This window comes from Netta rufina (genome assembly GCF_964035555.1).
Source record: "Netta rufina genome assembly, chromosome: 1".
NCBI classification, from domain to species: Eukaryota; Metazoa; Chordata; class Aves; order Anseriformes; family Anatidae; genus Netta; species Netta rufina.
The window spans coordinates 110,859,625-110,882,433 of NC_140123.1; the positions used below are offsets into that span (position 1 = coordinate 110,859,625).

A 22,809-nucleotide genomic window follows, 5' to 3' on the forward strand; every position below is an offset into this window, starting at 1 on the left:
TTATTGTGTTTCCATCTCGGCAGATGCCGGAAGACCTATTGAACCGGACATTAGGGAGAGGAATGCTTGCAACCCCAAACAATGCAGCAGAAAACATAACAAAACACACCAAAACGCCACCTGCCACTCTCTGCTGCTGTGGCAAGTCACTAACCCCCATGCTCGCTCCTCGCCCGCTGCCGGCCATCCCGGGGCTGTCACCGCCTCCCGGGGGAGCGGCTGGGCATGACGGCCACCTCCCCTGCCCACCGCCCCCAGGCGGCGCCCACCGCCCCTATAAAACGTGTGTTAGGAACCCAGCCCACTCCCCCAGCAAACGCCGGTTGCCAGCAGCAAGGGCAGGCTAGGAGGACAAGGATAGGCCAGGAGGATAAGGCGAGGCTAGGAGGAGGAGGAGGAGGCCAGGCAGGTGGCGGCGGCCATGTCGTGCTCCAGGGGCTTCCGCAGCCCCTACTACTTGTTTGCCCGTGACCAGCTGCCCAAGCTGCAGCAGTGTGGGCTGCCTGTGGCATGCGTGGCCGACGCCATCCCACATTGCGCCAAGGACTGGGCGGTGAGGGCAAAGGAGCTGGGCCGAGCCCTATTTTTAGGAGAGAAGGGCTTTGGGTTAACGCTGCTTTGTTGGAAGGGGGTAGGAGGGAGGGCAACTGTATGAATTTTGCCCCAGCACCTCTTGGTGGTGGCAAACTGACAGCTATGAGTTGATCGTGGCATGTGTGGTGGTAAAACACTGAGATGGTGCTTGTGAGAGGGGGAGTTAGGTGGTGTCCCAGCTGCTGTCTGCTTAGCACAGCCTTACCTCTTCAGCCTTGAGCAGCTCTATCTGATTTTGGTTAAGAATTACTCCCACCCTGTCCTCCGCAGCTGCAGGGGAGGACATCTGTCTTGTGGGCAATGGGTGGTGGCACCCCTGGCTGGTGAGAGGAGCTTCAGGAGACCTCCATGCTGTGACAGAGCCAGCTTGCCCTCTTCTGAAGGTGCTCTAAGTGCATGTGCTTACCAGGTGCTCTGAATCAAAGCTTAATGGCTTTGTAAGAGACAGAGCTGCCCAAAATGCTTGATTTGATGATACCAGTTAGCAATTTTTGCAAAGTATTGATAGCTTCCTTTTGAAAAACAGTGTAAAACACTTGATTTGTGTAACTACTAGAAGGAAGTAGTAAAAACTTATTAATAATTGGCTTTCTTTCAAGTTGCTGACAGAAGAGGAAAAGATGGCATATAATGAGAGGGCTCAAAAGTGGAAGAAAAAGAAATCACAGAAGACAAAAAAGGAGGTAAATGCTCAGAAATTAACACCTTTTGGGAAGTGAAGTGTTGCTTGGGTTTGGCAAGGTGGGACACTATAGGAGATTACCTGTACTCCTAACCTCAGACTTCTGGAAATTATGGCTTATGTGGTAGCCCTAAGTATTGTGAAATTTAAACAGAAAATTGTTCTGGTATGACTTGCTGGTGGGAGTACTCTGTACCTCTTTAAATAACCACAGCTTGTTCTTCTTACTCTTTTAGCTACTAAAATGTTGTTCTCTAATGGCTTAGTTTTATGTTTAGCAGTATTTTGCAGTGTCTGAGTTAAAATGTGTTTTATTTATAATATGGTAAATTAGCATGGTTTTTAGTCACAGGTTTGTGTTACCTTTGCTTTGTGGATGTCCTTAATTTAGGTCATTCTTGTCTGATAGCCTGAAAGTCAGTACATTTTACAAGCAGCTGATTTGGTGTTCTTGAGTGAGGGGCTTGGTGGTAGACCAGGTCAATGAAATGTTACAGCCTGCACACACACAAAAAAAAAAAATTGCTTGCCATTAGTTTTAGATTGGTTTGATTATGGAGAAAATAGTGGTGAAGGACAAAATCTCAATGTAGGAGTTAGTAGTTAGTTTTCTGACTACACCAATGTTCAGTTTATAGCACTCTCCCAGCAGGTCCCTAAAGTTTTCCTTGGAGTTTGAATTATGTAAGGTGGCACAAAGCTTATTTTATTCCTGTCTTGGTTGTCAGCATAAAAACTTCTATGTCAAAGCAAAGAGCCTGATTCAGTATGTGGATAATAATGCATTTACTTCTTCATTCTGTATTACTGTATACAGGCCATGACTTACTGGTGAGGGTAAGTCTTGGGACATGAAAGTGCTAATGTGACAGAGAGAATGGTAGGATGACTGTAGTTTGGAGTAACTAGTAAATCTGGATTAGTTGAGTTAATTAATTTGGACTAGTAAGAACATGTTAGGCAGTGTCTTCTGATTTGGGGGCCTGCATATATAGGAAAAGACTTAAAATATGATTGTGTTATTTTTAGCAGGTGAGGGGTGTATAATTAATGAAGTTAAATGTTCATACATAATGGAGAGCAACACGAAACAACCACTAAGTCATAAATGGAGATGCATATTTTGTTCAACACGAGGTAGCATTTTAGAATGCTTTAATCAGGAAAAGAATAATTGCTTTACTAAAATAAAGCATATCATCCTCATTGCCTGCCAGTGGAAATACAGGACTGTGCATTTGAAACTGTGATCTTATTTTATTACTTGTACTTGGGTACACAGGAAACTACAGTTATTTTGCATAGTGAAAGGTCTTGGTCAACTTTTGAAGATGACCAAAGCTAACATGGGTGGGACTAATTCCTCCTTTTAAATAGCGTAAACTGATAACTATGAGAGCTTGTCAGGCAAAGATGATTATCTGGAATTTGTGTACCTAGATGTGGATGTTATTCACAATTTGGGCCTTGAATGATTGAATCCTGTAAGCCTGTCATGTGTCTAGGCAGATGCCCAAATCTCCCTGCCTTCTTAAAAGCATGCATGAATGTGCAATATTTTACTTAACAGGCCTGTGAGCCCCTCTTACTTGCTATGTACCAGTCTGATGAATTGAGGCTTTACCAGGTTTTCATGAATGCCATTCCTAGTCAAAGACAAATAATATTTGTGGCAAACTTTTTCATCAAGTTTATGTATTGTTTGAAATTCCAGTTGGAAGACTTCCTCCTGTGCAACAAGTAGTTGAACCTAACAAAATTAAAACTTTTATACTTTTATTAGATTTTAACTAAATAGCTGTGGTTCTTTCCAGTTGTGAGTTAGCCAAGGTATTAAGACAACTATCCTTTGTTGGAAGAGAAATCTTGCCGTCCCAGTCTGCAAGTACATAGGCACTTGTACATAAATGATAGATTTGTTCCACCTAGCCACGACTAGTAATGGACATAAGATCTTCCTCTAATAGAACGAGGTGAGGGATTTTACTGGCAGTTAGTAGACTGATTTTTAATTATTTTATCTTTTCCAGATGCCTAATCTGGATCATCCAGCACCTGGCTGTCTGACCACTGTGGTACACAGAGTTACTTTTTTTCCTGATGCCTCTGCTATGTCGTGGAAGAGTGATCAGGGTATACTAATCTTACAGTAGTTGATTCTGTTTGATAAAAGCTTGCTTTTTATAGATATTCTGAGTGGTACCTATACAAAGGACATTTTAATTTTTTTCAATAGCTCTCCATGTCAAGTGTGTGTTTGTTCTTAAAGTAATGGTGTAGGCCTGCAGAAAAAAATAAAAACTTTTTCATTGCACTGAGAGAAGTCAGTGCAAATGTCCTTCTGCCTTGCCTGAAATAATTCTATCCTCTGGTGTTTTTTTTTTCTTTAGCTTAATGGTTGTATAGCTACTAATACTTTCTTTACAATTCTTTCAAGGCTTTTAAGAAAAAGATCATTCTGACATTTGTAACTTACAAGGGTAACCCAACTTCAGAATGAAGGAATGCTTCTGCCAAGTTCAAAGAGTGAGAAATTGTACAAAGTTTGAGCTTTGATATCTAACAAGTGTTAGAGAAAATGATGACCTGGCCTCTTTGGGAGAAAAAGAGTGGATATGTACTTGGTCAATGCTTTTATAACATTCTGGCTTATTGAAAGAACTCTTGAAACCTAAACTTTTCCTATATTTACCTTGTCTTGAAGTGGATGTTTTGATTGGAATTGAGTAATGAACACATCTGCAATATTTCCCCCAACAAATAATCATTTTTTTCCTCAAAAATGGTAAAATGGTAGTGCTTACAAGGTAAGTTAATCAGCCACTTAATGTAAGCTATTTCTGTACTGTTTGCTTATGTCTCTGCTCAAGCTTTTTACTTAAGAAGCCCCTTGAACTGTTCTCAATATTTTCATGGTTATAGAGGGTCAGGGAAGAGTAGCTCAATTTAAAAAGTATAACACCTGTTAGTTTGCTCTCTGCCAGAATCCATGCTTAATATATATAAGAGCATCCATATATATATATATATATATATATATATATATATTATATATAAATAATATATAAGAGCATAACTGCTCTTATTCAGTTGAAAGTTAAGGGACAACTGAGATGCATTTTATGATGATGCTCCGTAATATTTCTCAGTAAAAATTCTGCATGGTTGTCCATACCTATATCCGTTTTTTCAGAAGGAAAGCAGTTGCACCTAAGAGGTATCTCTCCTGGAGCTTGCAGAGATTAAGACCCATGCAAGAGAGCACCAGAATTCAAATTTAGGACAGATGGTGTCGAATTCCATAAAATCTGACCCACAATATCATTTCTGTGTTTAAAAACACAGATACCTCACTATGATACCTCACTATGTAGTTCTCCCTATATAGTAGAATAAATAACCTTTTTTGGTAAGGGCAGAACGTAAGCGTAGGGATGAAATAAATATTTTAAAAGTTCATTGGGAATGTTACGTGGCATTCATTGAACATTAAGCTTTAGGGTGTATAGTATTTTTCACAGTAGATTATAAATTTTTTCTTATGCTTTCCTCGGGTATTTTTACCTTCTTCAGGAGTTCATGTAGTGAGAAGTGATCCTTAGTAGAATTCTTCCCATCTCCTTGTACTGTAGGTTAGTACCAGCTCACTTAACTGATCTAACTTAATGAATTGAGCTTGCAATGCTGCTTTCCAGTTAGCAACATGATTTTAGGTCTCCTCACCCTGTAGGACAAGAAGACTATCATAAAAAGGAATAGACTACCGATATGCCCAACTCTTGCATAAGTATCAGTTACCTTGTCATCTCACGTGTCTTTCTCCATCTGTGTGCTTCACTTGGTCATTACCGTACTTTACTCAGTTCTATGACAAAGTGCACAAAAGTTTTCACTGGATGAGGTGACTCCAGGATGGCTTGCTGTAACCTCTAGTTACTCTTCTGAAAATGTTTTTTTTTTTTTTTTTTCTTCCTATCAGCTGTGGTTGCAGACATCTTCTATTTCCTGAACATTTACAGTCATGGCAAGCTGCCATCCCACTGTGAGCAGCGCTTCCTTCCTTGTGAGATTGGGTGTGTCAAGTACTCCCTGCAGGACGGCATAATGGCTGACTTCCATCACTTCATAGATCCAGGTGATTTCCAAAGAAGGGTAGACAACAAAGTTCATCTTCTGCATTAAGAGGGAGGCTATTTAATGTCGGTTGCTGCTGCCCAGATTAGATTTCTGGTATTAAGACAGGTTTATTTATTTGACTGTAAGTGATTGGACTTCTACTCACAATATCTGAGCAGTGCTGCTTTTTTCTGAAGATGTACTTAAGTGCTAGGACTGCATGAAGCTTCAAGGAGGGTAGAGTAAATCCATAAGGCACTTCTGATATTTGTGCTCTGTATTTCATGCAAGGAACGTATGTCTTGGACCTAAACATAAATGCTATACAATATATACTTTTTTCTCAGATACGTACAACTGAAAATATTTTTTTCTAAAATAGCTGTGGTACTTGTACAATGCCACAGGGGAAGATGAAGCTGTTCCATTCTCTAAATCAAAATGCGGTGCATAGTTTGGAGTTAAGGATCTGTCATGGTGGTGCTGGATGATGGTTGTTCTTTTTCTCCCCTCCCTTATGCTTTTCTGCAGAAGTACCACCACGTGGTTTTCGGTACCACTGCCAGACTGCTAGTGAGTATCAACAGAGGAAGAGTGGTATGCAAGAGTGTTCAGTTTGAGACTTGGCTTATCTGATCTATATCTACTTGTTTTGTACATCTTCTTCTGGGAGGTTCTTTCCTGGTTTCTCTTTCTGGGAACTTCATCTCAAGTTTTGACAAAAAAGGGGTGATAGAACAGCTTGTTGCAGTCACTTTGCAAGTTTCTTGTATCCACAAATGGCAGAGCTCTTGACTGCCTTGTTTCCCTTGTGCTCTTAAGCAGTGTTTATACATTCCAGGTTGTTTCTGTTAGTACACTTCCTCCCCTTTTGTGCAGAAGGAACAAACTTGGCCCATGTTACCCTATGTCAAATATTTAGATAATGGCCTTTTAAGAGGGAGTAAATGTGCATGTCTGCTCACAGCCCAGACCAACTAGTCTTTTGCTGTTGGAAGCAAGGTTTTGATAGTTTAATCACGGATATCACAGATGCTGCCTGTAGAGAAGAGGTGTGTGTGTGTACATGCATGTATATAAAAAGATACAAAGGGAGGTTGGGTGGGACTGTATCATTTAAAGAATTTCTCGTAACTTCCCCCCCCTTCTACCTTCATTAGGTGATGCCACTCATAAGATCCCTATATCTGGATTTCATCTTTCACGTACCTGTTACCCAGTTGTCTTACGTGAACTTCTCGAGTTTGCCCAGCCAGATGGAGGTGGTTGGCCTCGCTTTTTCTGCAGGGTATGGTCAAGGTCAAAGTAAGGCACTCTAAATTGAAATCTGTAAATTTTCTTCCACTGGACAATCAAGGGAGAGATTTCGCTCTAAACCATAATCAGCTTGTTGGGGCAGGGAGGGGGATTTCCGAGTTCTAGTAGAGGAAGAAGCAGTCCCATTTTAAAAGTTGAGTGATTTTTAACTTTCTTTTAGTGATTCCGGCTTTTTTCATTAACAAAAAGCAATAGGGAGCCTGAATAAGCAGAATTCCTTTTTTGTTTTTTCTCCCACACCCACCCACTCACATGTACTCCCACCCTGTTTAGGAAAAGAAACTAGTGGTTTTATAAATTAGACTGAGTTTTTTGCCTTGTTATTTTCAGCCTACATGTCTGGCTCTAGTGTAGTCTAATGTTTTGACTTAGGTTAAGGGTTTTTAAGACTGTACTTAAATTGATTGTGCTGAATATTAGTCAAATAATCCGGCTTTTCTAGGGCTGTTTTCACATTTTAATGTCTTTTTTTTTTTTGCCATGAGAATACCATAAATCTTAATTTACTTGTTTCACTGAGTTGCCAGTGTGTGAAACAAAACATTGGGGTTCAGAGGAGTTCAAGCTTCATGATGACTATTTTCATTCTATTGAAGCCTGATGCTAATTCATAACAGGAGAAGAGGATCAAGATCTCGGATTCCATCCATAAATACAGGACTCTGAAGAAATGTGCATGCAAAAATACTATACAGCAGTTAGTGGAAATAGCTGTAGCATGGGTTAACTGTTAACTTGTTCCCAGATGTCGGTCAAATTTCTCCTAAGGTTTGGTTGTAAGTCTGCCTTGCTATTAGATTCCAAGTCAAGGGAATTTTCAGGAAGGTTGTACACAAACACGGTCTTTTGTTTTGGAGGTGACTACTTAAGGTGCAGCCAGAGGTGTTGCAGATGTCAAAATTCTATACTTTACTTGTATATACTTCTTGAAAGTGACTGAAATTTTCTTTTCTCTAGTCTGATGACAGATTCCGAATAACCTGGTGTCTTGAACGAATGGCTAGTGTAGCAGGTGGGAAATCAACCTGTTTGGGCCTTATTATGTAATCATGGATTAGGAGTTCAGGTCTCAAAGGTTTCATAAAAGCTGGTACTGATAGCTAGAACTACTTGGTGTGCTACTCCTTCTTTTCCTCCAAATAACTACTGTGTGGTCAGTCAGCTAACTGGGTAATGAGCACATCCACAGAACAATGCACTATTTCTTGCTCAGCCAGTTAAAGGAGCAGCAGTGACAGTGAGATTACTGTGAAGATGTGTGTGGTAATAGATGGGAAAGCTAACAGCTTCTGAGGAAAGATGGCCTGTAGGTAGGCTATATAATTACTGAGGAAGAGAAAATTGTGGGAATACAGGACCTGCTTTGCTAGGAAGCCAAATGTTACTAATACAACTGGTGGAATGAATAATTTGTTGAGGTTTACATTAGCTTTGAGGTTCAGTGAAGAGGCTGAATAGTGAACAAGGACTAGCTGAAAAGTGTGAACATTCTGCTCAGCTGGCTTTTCTGTTCTGACCTGGATCTCCTCTGAGCTACAGGCATTGAGAGCCATCTGGAGCTTCTTACTGTGGAAGACCTGGTAATAAAACTGTACCAGAAGAAATATCAAAAAGAGCCATCCAAGACTTGGGTGTGTAGAGAGCTAGATGCTGTCTTGTGGGATTTTTCCAGTAATACCAGGTATGTTGGCTTTTTTTTTTTTTGTGGAAATGGGTATTACTCTGACATGTCTTGGTGTCCTACATACAGTTTATGCACTACTAGGCTAAAATCTCCAGCAAACTTCTAATCAGAAATGCTTTTTATCACAGTGTGACTGCAATAGGAAATGTGAAATCCATGTTTTTCAAAAAAAAAAAAAAGTGTGAAGATTGATGGCTTTCACATGCTGAGTCTGGGGCCTGGTTAAAAAAGGGAATTAAATATATTGTGATACTTAACTGGAAATCATGGAAGTGAGAATATTCAGAATCTAAATTGTAATTAGGATGGGACGCTAGCTGTTACTACGTACCTCATGCTGCAACTGTGATGAAGGCCTAGGTATGCATGCTAGTGGTAGTAATCAAATTCTTAAGCTTAAGAGTTAAGTGGGATCTTTTCTCCTGAAGGAATGCTCTTTGTACAGCTCTGGAATGCACTTACTTTGTCAGATTGGTGTTTTGTTTCTTTCCCTACATGTCTTGAACAGAATTTTTGCTCCTTTCAGATCCTTGTGTTTCTACGAAGAAACAATATGTAGTTAGTGGTGTTGCAGGGGAATATTTAGCACTGATTTCGTTTACTAAGATACATACCTGAACTTTTTACTCTTACTGTTTTAAGTAAGAACTAGTAATATGATCTTTTTTTTAAACCAACTAAAACTTATTCATAGTCTGTTTACGGTGTGGATTTTGAGATCACTTGTAAATCAGTGTCACTCTTTACATCTGTATTGTCAGGCATTTTTCCATTTCCATGAGTATCATCACAGTAGTGGGAGACCTTTTCAAGAATGGAATGGAAAAGTGTACTTTAAAACATTCATTTGCAGGGGGAGGTGGGGTTGCTCATACTAAGAGGAGCTATCCCACTTTAATGGGAGGCTTCTAATTGTTACTTTTAAATTCCATTTATCTCATAGGATTCTCTCTTCTTCCTTTTCCCTCCCACCCCAGTGTAAAAAGCCACTTAAGCACAGTTCTTGGCTTTACATAAACCAAATCTTTGTTACTGAGTGCTGATCCTACGTGAAATTTAAACTGTATATTTTCACTGAGAGAAAAGATAACATCTTGAATGTTGGCTCCTGTTCCTTCTGACCATACCAACTATTTGCATTGATTAATGGTACTTCTGTAATAGACCTGAACTTCATTTTTATGTAGGTGCAAGTGGCATGAAGAAAATGGTATACTTTTCTGTGCTTTGGCATCTTGTAAGAAAATTGCGTGAGTATTGTACAGGAGTTACCTACAGTATGACAATTCTTCATTTTGTTATAGACATGTGCTTCTTGGCTCTGGCTTTTGTGACTGCTTTGAGCACCATGGTTCTAAATCTCAAGCTTTATTTAATCCTTCTGCCTCCAGGTCTTTTCTATTTGTGGCTTTAATTTTTGTTTGTATGTTTTATGCTGTATTAGCATTTAAATGTAGTGTAATGTCTGTGATAGTAATGTCTATCACTTGGTTTGTATTTGTCCTATCGCTACCTCCACTTACTACTGGAGAATTGGGAGAGATGCTATTAATGTTAAAACTTGCTATTTTTCTTCAGATGTTTAATAAACTTGTTTGGTGGGAAATTCTCAGTTTATTTTAGTCCATCTCTACTTCTGATATTTTCATACTGTTCTACATATAATGTAGAGGTAAGCATAAGCTTACCTAATCTGTTAGGTGGAAGAGGGAAAAGCAAGTAAGTAATTGTGGAAACAAATGCAATTAAAGATCTTGATCAATAGTAATAACACTATTTGTAAGAAATAGTAATAAGTAGTCTTTCATTTAAAAAACCCTCCTGTTATGTATTACTGTGCCTTGCCAGAAACTTTATTTTCACATTAAGTGGCTACATTTGATAGTGTAGGGAAACAGTTGTGTTAATTTCAGGTGTAGTTGTAGAATAGGCTGGTGGTCTTAGAAGGATGCAGGGTCACTATCTAGCTTCTGTGACAACACCCTGCCCTCTGTCATCTCCATACATCAGTCTGTGGCTGTGATGAACTAAGAATGCTGTGCTTCTGTTAAGCACTACATCCCTCTTAACAAAACTTCTCTTGATTTCTTTATTTTCTTGGTCAAGTTATTGCATCAGTAAATCTTTAGCTGGTGTGTATGGAGTCCCACTGACAGCCACTCACCTACCTCTTCAAGACTGCGATTCCAGTGGAAATAGAAATATCAGTAGGGTAATACTGGATGCTGGACGTTTTCAGGTCAGTTTCTTTAAATTAGTTTCCTGTGTTATTTCTAGTTAACTTGGGTGTTTTAGACAGAACAAACTGGCTGATTTCAGAAGATCTGTTTTCATTTTGGATGCTGTCTTCTGTGTAGTGTACTAGGCAGACTGAGAAAACAATCTGTAGGTGGGCTATTTTTTGTGGTCAATTTTGACTGTAACCCCTAGGTATCATGAATAGCTGGGCATATTTCATTTTGGAAGACAAATCTATTGTTTTACATGTTTATTTCTTCATACAGAAAATGAAGGCTGAGAGTTCTCAATATGACAGATACGCTGTTTCTCCAAGTCAGGATCAAGAACATGTCCCTTCTAGTTGTGAGTTTGAGATTTCTCCATTTATAAAGGGAAAGGGTATTTAAACTTAATCCAATTGCTGCTTTTTCAAATTTATGGGTAGAGAAGATGTCTGTCAGTGATGTAAAGGTTATTTAGCTCTGCATGAGCTTACTATAGAGAGTATACAGTTGCAGATATCATTCAACTTCTGAAGATGAAAGAACTGCCCTTTTCTTACTGGACAGAAACTTATGGTCAGAAAGTCTATCTAAACTTAGTTTTCTTTAAAAATGTTGTTACTGACTTAAACTCTCATTTTCCTGTTATGTGAAGTCCCTTCTTACATGCATAGGCGCTTTGCGGCAGGGCCATCTTTAAAACACTCTTTTGCTCCTAAGTCATGTGCAAATTCAGCTGGTATCTGTTGTAAGTATTCTGTTACAACAGGGCTTTTAAAAACTGCTTATTTAAGGTCATCTTTTTAGAGCTAAGATGTTCCTAATAAAAAGCATGTGCACTCAGTTCATTTGGGCAATTCATGGTTAATCTTCAGAGAGGAACAGAATAGAGTTTAAGACAAGTAAGAATTCTGAGTTTGCAGCTTATTTTCTGCATGGAAAATACATACTGAATTAAATGCTGAAACTGTTCCAATTATAAATTGTGAGATCGTGGACTTGATGTTTTCAGAGGACAGAACATGGCTCTCATTTCTTGCATTAGGACTCTTGAATACATTCAGCTTTACAGCATATGAAGGATAATTACATTAGTTTATGCAAGCTTTGAGGGCTTATTTCTTTTGTAAGCTTTATTTAATTTAATAGGTGATTCTCCATGTGATGTGAAGACTTCTTTTTATGGAGCAAGTACCACCCGAGGAAGAGGGGTTACTCGATTGCTGGAAAACACATGTGATCTATACAAGTCCTTCAACAATTGAAAATCTTCTTTACATCCAGGACAGCTGCACATTGTTTTTTTCTCGTTTCCCTAACACAACCAGCAGTTTCTCCCGACTGCAGTTAGTCATCTTATGTGCAACCCTTGATGGTTCATGTTCTTGTTAGAATGATAAAGCTGTTATTGAATGTATTTTAAAAAGATCTTGTTTATTATATACAGCAAGACATTCTGAAAGAACCTGGCAGTTTCATGTTCTAAAAATAAATACCATGCTAGTTGTGTTTCTTAATGGATGGAGTGCAAATTCAAGATTAAATACACAATGTCATTGGATTAGAAGAACTCTGTAGTGGCAAGTGTGACTTGCTTTATTTCTTCTTTAATAACCTCCTTTTCCTCTTCTGTATGTGGAAGATAAAGTTTCAGTGTATGAGTCCCTCTTCAAAATATGGTGGAGGGGAGCAGTGGGGGTATGACAGGATGCTCTAAGGGAATTAAGTGTAATGGTCTCAAATGATTGTGCTTCATCTCTCTTCCACCCATTAAGAATTTGAGTGTTCATTCAAATTAAAGCAAAAAAAGCAGATTTTCTATGAAGTGTCTTGGAAAGTATGGTGGCAATTCTATTGATTTGATAGTTCTTCTGTAGGCACAGTGTATATATCAGGAACATGGCTATTTTCCCCTTTGCAGTGGTTTTCAGCAGTTAAAAAAATGTCCCTTAAACTCAGAAGGAATGTAGGTGTTAATGGCTGGGTTTAGTGGGTTTATTTTATGTGCACAGTTTTGAGTTTTAAGGAATGTCAAAATCAAACATTGATCTGCAGATGTAATCTTGTATGTTTAATAGGGCTGGGACGGATACCAGTCATAATTATTTGAGCGGCCATAAAAACTGGGAGACTGACATATCATTGGGAAGTTAGATGTCCCATTTCATGGAGATTCAAGCCTTGGACAAGCCCCTAAGAAGTTGTCTACTACCTTTCAGCAACTGATTCTTAAAAATAAGAGATCATTTTCTAAGTTGTTTTTACATCTTGTTCCAATGGAGGTCCAGTTGTGAAGTACTATTTCCATAGCAACTAACTGTAAGAGGAAATGATTTCATTCCTTGTAGGAACTGAAAATTAGTAGCTCATCTTTTTGGATGATAGGCAAAAAAAAAGTCAACACATTTATGAATAAGCTTAAGCATGCTAATCAGTATGTTAAAAAGGCCAATTGCTGGTTTAGTTGGAAACGCGTTAAAGTTGCTCTAAGGCCATTTGAGGGCTGCCTTCCAGTATTACAGGATCACTGAGCCATTTTGATGTCCCCTACTTAAGAATTGGTTGTATCATTGAATTTTCTTGTATGATTCTGTATTTCCTTGCTTTGAGGTGGTTGTTCTACCTCCCAAACTTCAGCAAATTAAGGACAATAAACCTTGAAGACTGAGATTTACCAATCTTAGAGGCATCTGTAAGCCTTGTAACAGGGTCAGAGTGTCTACTTATTAGTGGTAAAGGCTTCTCTGCAGTGGAATATGGTTGAGTTTAAGTTTCATAATTGACAGCCATTCCTGCATTGATACATCAAAATGTACAAAACTGTAATTTGGGGATTATTTTCAGATGTCAGTGTTTCGGTTTCCTGTTTCAGTTCTTAAGAAGAGAATCTTAAAATACTTGATCAGTATCGTACAAGTACACAGACCTATAAAGGCTTTGGCTACTGTGCTTCAAGACTGAGATGATGAATCTGACCAGAAATGGAGAGAGAATGTCTGTGGGTTCCATGGTGTCTATACCTTATCACCTGTAACATAAAATAATAAAATTATAATAATAACCAACAATCTGTGGTGTTTTTGTAATGAAAACTAAAATCTGCATAATGAGACTAGATGTAGCCTGTTTACTATCCATCTTCCTGTGTATATTGAGGGGAACCCTAACAGCTACTGGAAAATGATAGCAAGTTCTTTCATTTTGGAACTGTACTTCTCTGGCTGTTGAACAATTTGAAACTTCATCTTCGTTTTCTTGAAAAATAAAAGCTTGTTTAATAAATACAGTGCAGTAGTACTTCTCTCCTTTAATAGAAAAGTAAGGATTATGGAAAGATGATGATTTAGACCTTAGCATGCTCCTTATGTCAGACATAGTTGATTCCAGCTGGCTTCAACAGCTCTACTGCAGGGCACAGCTGTGCCTCTGGGAAAACATACTCGGAAAAGCAAAATGCTGCACAGCAGACGAGGGTCAGGGGAAACACGAGAAACAATCCTGCAGTCACCACAGTCAGAAAAGGAGGAGAGGGAGAAGATGTTTGAGGTGCTGGAACAGAGGTTCCCTGCCAGCTTGTGGAGAAGGCCATGGTGAAGCAAGCTTGCTGAAGGTGCACTCCAACCCAGTGTCTAGATTGTAAATGAAAAGGTAAATATTATTGGGGTCAGTAGGAGCCCTCTATGGGTTGGCCTTCATCTGGACTTAGTGCCTGTGAGCCTGGCAGTTCAGCTTGTTTTCTGTCCACATCATAGTACATTTATCTGCTCTGTACTTCATCCATTTGTCTGTGAGGATATAAGGACAGTGTTGAAGGCCTCACTAAAGTCAAGATAAACATCCACTGCTTTCCCCTTGTCCACCAAATTCTTAATGCCACTGTAGAAGGGAAGGCTGCCAGGTTGGTCAGATGAGATTTCCAATTTCCACTTTGTAAATCTATGTTAACTACTCCTAGTTACCTTCTTGATTTTCACGTTTGAAAATGGTTTCCAGGATTACTTGCCTGATCACTTTCTCAGGGATCAATGTGGGGCTGACCAGCCTGTCATCCCCCCATCTTCCTTTCCCTTCCTGAAGATGGGAACAATACTTGCTTTCTTCCGGTTATCAAGAACCTCTCTTGATCACAACAGCCTTTCAGAGATGTTTCAGAGTGGCTTTGCAACAACATTGGCCAGCTCCTTCAGCACTTATGGGTGCATCCTATGCAATTTGTTTAATTGTACCCTACCATGAACCTCCTCTACTGAAGGTAAGTCTTCCTTTCTCCAGAGTCTTGCACTATTTCACAGACCTGGGATTGCTGGAGTTGTCTTACCAGTAAACATGAAGGCAAAGGTGTCCAGTACCTTGTCCTTTATGACCAGGTCCCCTTTTCCATTCAGATGTACCAACAGAAGCTCAATGTGTATATTTCTCCCAAGTCATGTCTCTGCTTCTACCTCTTCTATGTTGTTTGTTTTTGTCAGGGTCTCTTTGGTCAACCTTTGTTTGTTTTGCTGTTCATCTTGGAGGAGGTGATACTTGAAAACTCAACAAGCTCACCTGGACTGCTCTTCTCTCCAGGACTATTTCCTATAAGAGTCTTCCAAGCTGATCCCTGAACATGCTGAAATCTGCTCTCCTGAGATCCAGGTTTGTGATCCCACTTTTTGCTTTTTTAATTCTTCTTAGGATCCCGAACTCTGTAATTATGGTTATAAGTTTGCCTCCAGAGTTTGCATTCCTGGCCAGTTCTTTTGTGTTTGTAAGTATGGTCCAGCAGGGAGTACCTCCCCTCCTTGGCCCCTCACTCACTTCTAGCATGAGGCTTCTTCCAGTTGTCTGAAGAAAGTCTAATCTACTTCTTCCTGATCAGACTGTTCACAGAAGACACCCACTAGAACATCAACCATGTTGGTCTGCCTACTAATCCTAACCCAAGAGCTCCCAACTGGCTCATTGTCCATCCCCAGACAAAGCTCCATGCATTCTAGTTGCTCTCCTACATAAAGGGCAACTCCTTGCCTTCAAAGTGAGAAAACACACTAGGCAGTAAGAGATGTGTAGGTTCAACACTTGTGCCCACTTCAGCGTCTACATTATAACAAATTATGTTATCCAAGAGAGTGTTTGCTGTATCTAAAGTAAGATTGCTCTTTTTTATGCCTTTATCAATACGTCAGTCTTCAAAATCTTAAAAGGTAGAAGGAGGGTTGTAACTTGGTGGGGACCATCTGGGTGTAGAGTCTGTCAAGTGTCAGGTACTGGCTTTTGCTGTTCAGGCAGATGTCAGACTGGAGGAAGCAGTGCTGTAGTCATTCAAATGCCATGGTTCATAATCATTCCATGGGGCACGTTTTTTGTCAGCTACCCAGAGTTAGGACACAGAATTTCTAGGTTGGAAGAGACCTCAAGGTCATCGAGTCCAACCTCCAACCTAACGCTAACAGTCCCCACTAAACCATATCCCTAAGCTCTACATCTAAACGTCTTTTGAAGACTTCCAGGGATGGTGACTCCACCACTTCCCTGGGCAGCCTGTTCCAGTGCCTCACAACCCTTTCAGTGAAGAAGTTCTTCCTAACATCTAACCTAAAACTCCCCTGGCTCAACTTAAGCCCATTCCCCCTCGTCCTGTCACCAGGCACGTGGGAGAACAGGCCAACCCCCACCTCGCTACAGCCTCCCTTGAGGTACCTATAGAGAGCGATAAGGTCACCCCTGAGCCTCCTCTTCTCCAGGCTGAACAAGCCCAGCTCCCTCAGCCGCTCCTCGTAGGACTTGTTCTCCAGGCCCCTCACCAGCTTCGTCGCCCTTCTCTGCACCCGCTCAAGCACCTCGATGTCCTTCTTGTAGCGAGGGGCCCAAAACTGAACACAGTACTCGAGGTGTGGCCTCACCAGAGCTGAGTACAGGGGGACGATCACCTCCCTAGCCCTGCTGGTCACGCTGTTCCTGATACAAGCCAGGATGCCGTTGGCCTTCTTGGCCACCTGAGCACACTGCTGGCTCATATTCAGCCGACTATCCACCATCACTCCCAGGTCCTTCTCTGCCTGGCAGCTTTCCAACCATTCCTCTCCCAGCCTGTAGCTCTGCTTGGGGTTATTGCGCCCCAGGTGCAGGACCCGGCACTTGGCCTTGTTAAACTTCATGCAGTTGACCTCAGCCCATCGGTGCAGCCTATCCAGATCCTCCTGCAGAGCTTTCCTACCCTCAAGCAGATCGACACACGCACCTAACTTGGTGTCATCTGCGAACTTACTGAGGGTGCACTCGATGCCCTCGTCCAGATCATCGATGAAGATATTAAAGAGGACCGGCCCCAGCACCGAGCCCTGGGGGACGCCACTAGTGACTGGCCTCCAACTGGACTTGGCTCCATTCACCACGACTCTTTGGGCCCGGCTATCCAGCCAGTTTCTAACCCAACGAAGCGTGCACCAGTCCAAGCCAAGAGCAGCCAGTTTCTCGAGGAGAATGCTGTGGGAGACAGTGTCAAAAGCCTTGCTGAAGTCAAGGTAGACCACATCCACAGCCTTTCCCTCGTCCACCCAGCGCGTCACTCTGTCATAGAAGGAGATCAGGTTCGTCAGGCATGACCTGCCTTTCATAAAGCCATGCTGACTGGGCCTGATCGCCTGCTTGCCCTGCAAGTGCTGCGTGATGACTCTCAGGAGGATCTGCTCCATGAGCTTCCCTGGCACTGAGGTCAAACTGACAGGCCTGTAGTTTCCCGGGTCTGCCCTCCGGCCCTTCTTGTAGATGGGCGTCACATTTGCTAGCTGCCAGTCAACTGGGACCTCCCCCGATTGCCAGGACTGCTGATAAATGATGGACAGTGGCTTGGCCAGCTCCTCTGCCAGTTCTCTCAGTACCCTTGGGTGGATCCCATCCGGCCCCATCGACTTGTGCACATCTAAGTGCCGTAGCAGGTCACCAACCAGTTCTTCATGGATAATGAGGGCCGCATCCTGCTCCCCATCCCCTTCCACCAGCTCAGGGTACTGGGTATCCAGAGAACAACCAGTATTGCCGCTAAAGACTGAGGCAAAGAAGGACCATACTAAGAGACACAAATCAAAAACTTGCATGCGTTGCCAGGACTCTGGTTCTTGAGCCATCGAAGTCAGATAGAGTTGTGCTGAAGGCCAGACTCTTGCAAATAAAAACTTGTGTTGGGTGAATGAAAACCTGTATTCAAAGAAGCCTTGTCTGTGTTTCTTTGCAAACTGGTTGTAGTTGTCTGTTCCTGATTTTTTTAATGAAGAATTAATATGGAGAAGCTGTGTTTTTGACCTCTTAGTTGAATTAGAAAATGCTAATCCTTTTCCCCATCAAGAATTACAAATTTTTCTAAAAATGTAAGTGACTAAAGTATGTGAAACTGAGTTCTTAGTTTCTGGCTGATAGAGGTAGATGCAGCTGACAGTGAAGGCTTTAACAGTATCTTTCTATTTGGCAGAGAAAATGCAATGCAGCGGGACAGGGGAATAACAAATTTGCTATCTAGTTTCTGCCCTCTTAGTGTCTTCTGTAGGTTTACCATCCTTTACTTCTACCCTATAATGAGCTGCTGATTAATTTTTATTGCACTGACTCAAGTAAAATGAAGAAATCAGCAAACGCTGTTATTAGTCTAACCCTGTATTATCTCTGTTCCCTCATTTTTTCCTTGGTTCTGTCTTAGAAGCTCCCACAAGCTTCTCTAATTACAATTTTCAAATAATTCCCCATATTCCCTAGTGAACAGGTGAAAGGCAGGAGAGAGAAGTTACAAATTCCCTTATGTTGGGCTATAATAAATTTAGTACTAATCCCAACGCATCCAAAATTAATCTTGACAGTTTTCTCATTGTACTGTGAACTTCTTCAGATAGAAGGCTGCCTCAGTGTCTTTCCTGGAACCGATGATACAAATAAATAGAAAAGAAGTGCTGTTACTCTAGCAACAAGAATTGTGAGATAATTAACTCTTGTCTATCTGATCAGTTCTGGGTTGTGCGCCATTCTGAATCTTGTAATAGGCAGTGGCAGCTCTGCTTTTGTGACCGTGTAATACTGGAGTTCAAGATCTTGAGCAGAGTGAGGAAGGCACTGTGAGGTATGCAGGAAATGAGTAGGTGTAATCCCTGGGAGACAGCTCTAAAGAATAAAGGAGTCCAGGAAGACTGGCAGATCACTGAGGATAGCATCTTCCAAGTCCAAGAACAGTTCAAGAATATGTACTTTAGCAAGGCTTTCAATATGGTATGCTTGTGTCCAAGTTGGGATGTTACATCTTGGTCGACAATAGATGACTAAAAATCTGTTTGAGCTCTGAAGGTGGTGATTAAGACGTCATACTCTGTGTGGAGGCCAGTAACAAGTTTAGTACTGCAGGCATCTATCCAGAAGCCTATTTAATGTCTTTAGTAGTGACCTGGGGGAGGTGATGGAGTGCACTCTTACCTGTTGAAGACACCAAACTGGAAAAAACAGCTGATATGCTCAAGGGCAGGACTGCCATACAGAGGGACCTAAGCAGGCTGAAGGAATGGGCTAATAAGGAACCTTGTGAAATGCAGCAAAGTTCAGCACCCAGGGAGGAAGAACCCCTTGCAACAGTATAGTCAGGACTGGTAGGAGAGCATCTCTGCTGAGAAGAATGCCCAAAACTGAGGGGAACAAACAAAAAGGGTGTTTGGAAGGTGAAAGGGAAATAGGAACAAGGGTGTTGATGAGAATACTTGCCTTGCAGGGTGTATCAAAGGACTGGGAATATTGATTCCTTATCTCCATGCTTCTTCTATGTTGTGGTCATCTGTGTCTCCTGGCAGATCACTTAACTTTTGTCCCATCTTTTTGCCACTCATAAATCATAGCATTTTACTTGCCACATTTAGTAGACCTTTGAGTTACCTGGAGCAGTTCTATTAATCAGTAGCAGTTTTCTGAGACAGTGCTCACTTTTAGAAGAGAAAATGTGATAAAGTTCTGGTTAGTTTAATTGCTCTGGGAAGTGCAGGGTGATCCAATTTTTCAAATTGCATATGAGGTTTCTCTCCTACCTAGTTTTCATTGCATTGCTAAACTGTTGGAGTGGACTTGCTTGCTCCCTTCATACACTTCATTATACAATAAATTGCTTGTTGCAGATTGCTGAGGTAATGTAAGGAGGAAGAAAAAAAAATCATAACTTTTAAATATCTTCTGAGTATTCTTGCTGAAATAAATCTTGCTAAGCAGTGATGTATCCATATCTTACTGTGGCTGTTCTTCCCACTGGGGGTAACAAATTTCAGCAGTCTTGCAGATGATTTGGGAGCACTTATATTCTTGTATTTTGTTGTGTTTGTGTTTTTTTCTTTTTTCTTTTTCATGCACAGATAAAGCATATACATTCATATTCTTCCATGTGCAATTTGAACACAAATAAATGGTAATATACTATAGACTGTGTGGATTGTCTCTCTTTTTCTGCCTAACTCCAAACTTTTGAGGGATGTCAGTATCAAAGTTGAGTATGCATACATTAATTCTTGGAAATTCATTAAATGCTGATCACTTTCCAAATCATTTCCATAAATATGTTAGCGCTGCTTTAATTTTCTTTAAAGTTCTGGGTATACTAGAGGCTCTTAGAGATATTCCTACTTCAAAAGACATGTAAGTCACAGAAAACTGTGGAGTAAATTAGGAATTTGAGTATGTGTATTTTTGGCTGACTGAATTTAACAAATCAGTAGCATTCTGATAAATACACAACTTTCAAGATACTAGTCTTTAAAAAAAAGTATGAAAAGCAGTGAAATATCTTAGCCCTCTCTATGTGCTTTTAGTTTGTCAGGGAAGAACTGAGCTTAACATTGCAGAACATAAGTAGCTCTGCTTTAATGATTGTAATGGTTAACTCTCATTTTTTCATTGCTGATTCTTATGGAACCTACTCAGGATTGAATTCATTCTTTTGGGACGTCTTCTTATATCTATTCTGTATTTTGAAACTTTGTTTTTCTAAATAGCTTAATGCAGGTTTGTTAATCTGTATTGATCAATGTGCAAATGTTATTTCAAGACAATTAAGCTTAACATATCCTGTGAAAAATACGGGATAGGTAACACAGTGTTAAAATGTTCTAGAGGCCAGAGCCAGGTTCTGGCTACAAATACTATTGATAACTGTCATGTCTGTTTGCTGGACTTCCCAGTTAAGATGCTTGATGAGAATCCATCCTATTATCCTTCAGCAGAAGCGTTCTTCAGCTCAAGGATATAGGATATAGGTGTTTGTGAGGGAACACAGAGTGGTGATTAATGTCTGTAACAACTAGAAAAGAAATAGTTTTTGTTTCACAGAAAAAACCTGTTACAATGCTAATTAGATTATTCATACTACCCTTTCACATTGTAAAACAGAATAAAATATGTATCATTGTTTTTTATTTGTTCCTCTATTTCTGAGCTATGCACCTTGTTGTTTTTTTTTTTACCTGCCTCCAGCTTCCATGTGAAAAATTTGTTGGGTTTCTTTGGTAATCCATATTTGAAATGTTGAGTCATACATCTACACTGAGCACAGGAAAAAGTTCTCAGAATGTTTTGCTGAGTTGTGCTTCAGATTGTTCATTGCCAGAGAGATTTGGTTTCGTATGTACTTTGTAAAGAATAGACTTTCCATATACATGTTCTCACACTAACATTTTTTTCAGAAGAAGCCACAGGCACAACAGACCACTTGACTCACCAATACAACAGTCAGGAGAAAAGGGTAATGTGATGAGAATTAATATTTAGGAATTCTCTGAGCTGGAATTCGTAAGTTCAAAAATCTGAAAGTATGCAGGCTCATAGACTGTTTCCAGATCTTTTCATCTGTCTGTTCTGAGTCCATCTAACTTTTTTGAAACTCTGCAGCTTATTTCTGTTACCTTATCCATGCCATTAGTATATATTGTTGCTTTGAACAGACTTTGATCGGTCATCTGCTTTTTCCCCATATTTTTATTCATATGTGGGTGTATAATATATACAAAGAACACACTTAATAAAATGTCTTCAAAAATCAGCTTGCTTCAATCTCACATAAAATCATTTCTGTACCAGATGATGCTGCAAGCTGTGAAACTTACATAACAGCATAAACAAGGCCACCCTTTCTTGATAACTTGCAATTTGTGACCTTCTGTGTCTTCTGTGGCTCTAGGGATAAAGTGGCAACTCTGTATCCAAATAGACTTAACTGACTTCCTTTACAGAAAGGGGGAAGTCAAGGAGACCGGTGATTTTTGCATGAGTGGGTGAAGCAGTTCTTCATATGCGTTATTCTGCTGTGAGGTTATATATTATTACCCATGGTATTTTAAATACTCCTTTCCAGGGAGATAAGGATATTCTCTCCCAGGAACTAGAAGACAAAGACATTATTAGCTTTTACTTAATTATTCTAAAACAAAACCTTCTTGCAGTAAGAGAGAGGAATTTGCTTGCTTTTCTACAGTGATGTCTGTGCCTCAGAAAAAAATGAAGATGGCATCGGCCTCCCTCTTCTTTCTTCATTCATCTTCATTATCATCTTTTGCTGTCTGATTCTTTGTAGGATTCCTCTGAGAGAATTCATCTGCATCTTTTGTCTCCCTAAAACATTATTCAGGAATAGAGATGTTAGTTAAAGGCAGGCAGAAATTTTACTGAAGAGATTTTGCATTAAAATGGTTTTAGATTGCTCTAAGCTGATCTAGAAGTGTAACAAACCAAACTCCATAAATTGTCTTGCTGATGATGCAAAAGGTGTGTGAGCTACTGTTTTTTTTATTAAATATGTATAGAGAAATGATGACTGGTGTATCTTTTCTCATGCCATTCTTCTTACAGCATTCTTACTCTCATAAAGGATAAGTTTCTATCAGAGTGATATTTCTGAATACAGAGCATTATGGTGATTTAGGCTAGCAAGGACAGAAACAGCTATCGGGACTAGGGGAAATGAGAGACAATCATGATTTTGTTTACCAAGTGGCTGTGCATGCCAAGGTTTGAGTGTTTGAATTCTACCCCAGAGACTACAAAGGCATCTGGTGATAAGGGCATATTCTGTGAGAAGAGATGGGAGTCACTAGTGTAGAAACAGAAAGGAGGAAAGTAGTGCATACTTTCCTTGGTGACTTCATTTCTACTGTGCTCTCCACTCCATAGGCTGATAGCAGAGCGAGAATGTGTACCAGTGTATGTTC

General features: G+C 40.3%; 1 protein-coding gene across 1 annotated transcript; it reads left to right on the top strand.

Annotated features, from left to right (window-relative positions):
- Positions 1-421: 421 nt before the first annotated feature.
- MAEL (maelstrom spermatogenic transposon silencer) lies at positions 422-11,093 on the top strand (the record flags this gene model as incomplete). Its single annotated transcript, XM_084293074.1, is given in 12 exon segments — positions 422-553; positions 1,194-1,277; positions 3,307-3,409; positions 5,256-5,411; positions 5,924-5,965; positions 6,553-6,680; positions 7,667-7,721; positions 8,249-8,390; positions 9,581-9,643; positions 10,500-10,632; positions 10,898-11,007; positions 11,009-11,093. Coding segments are annotated over 12 exon segments (1,233 nt in total).
- Between the last annotated feature and the right edge of the window lie 11,716 nt (positions 11,094-22,809).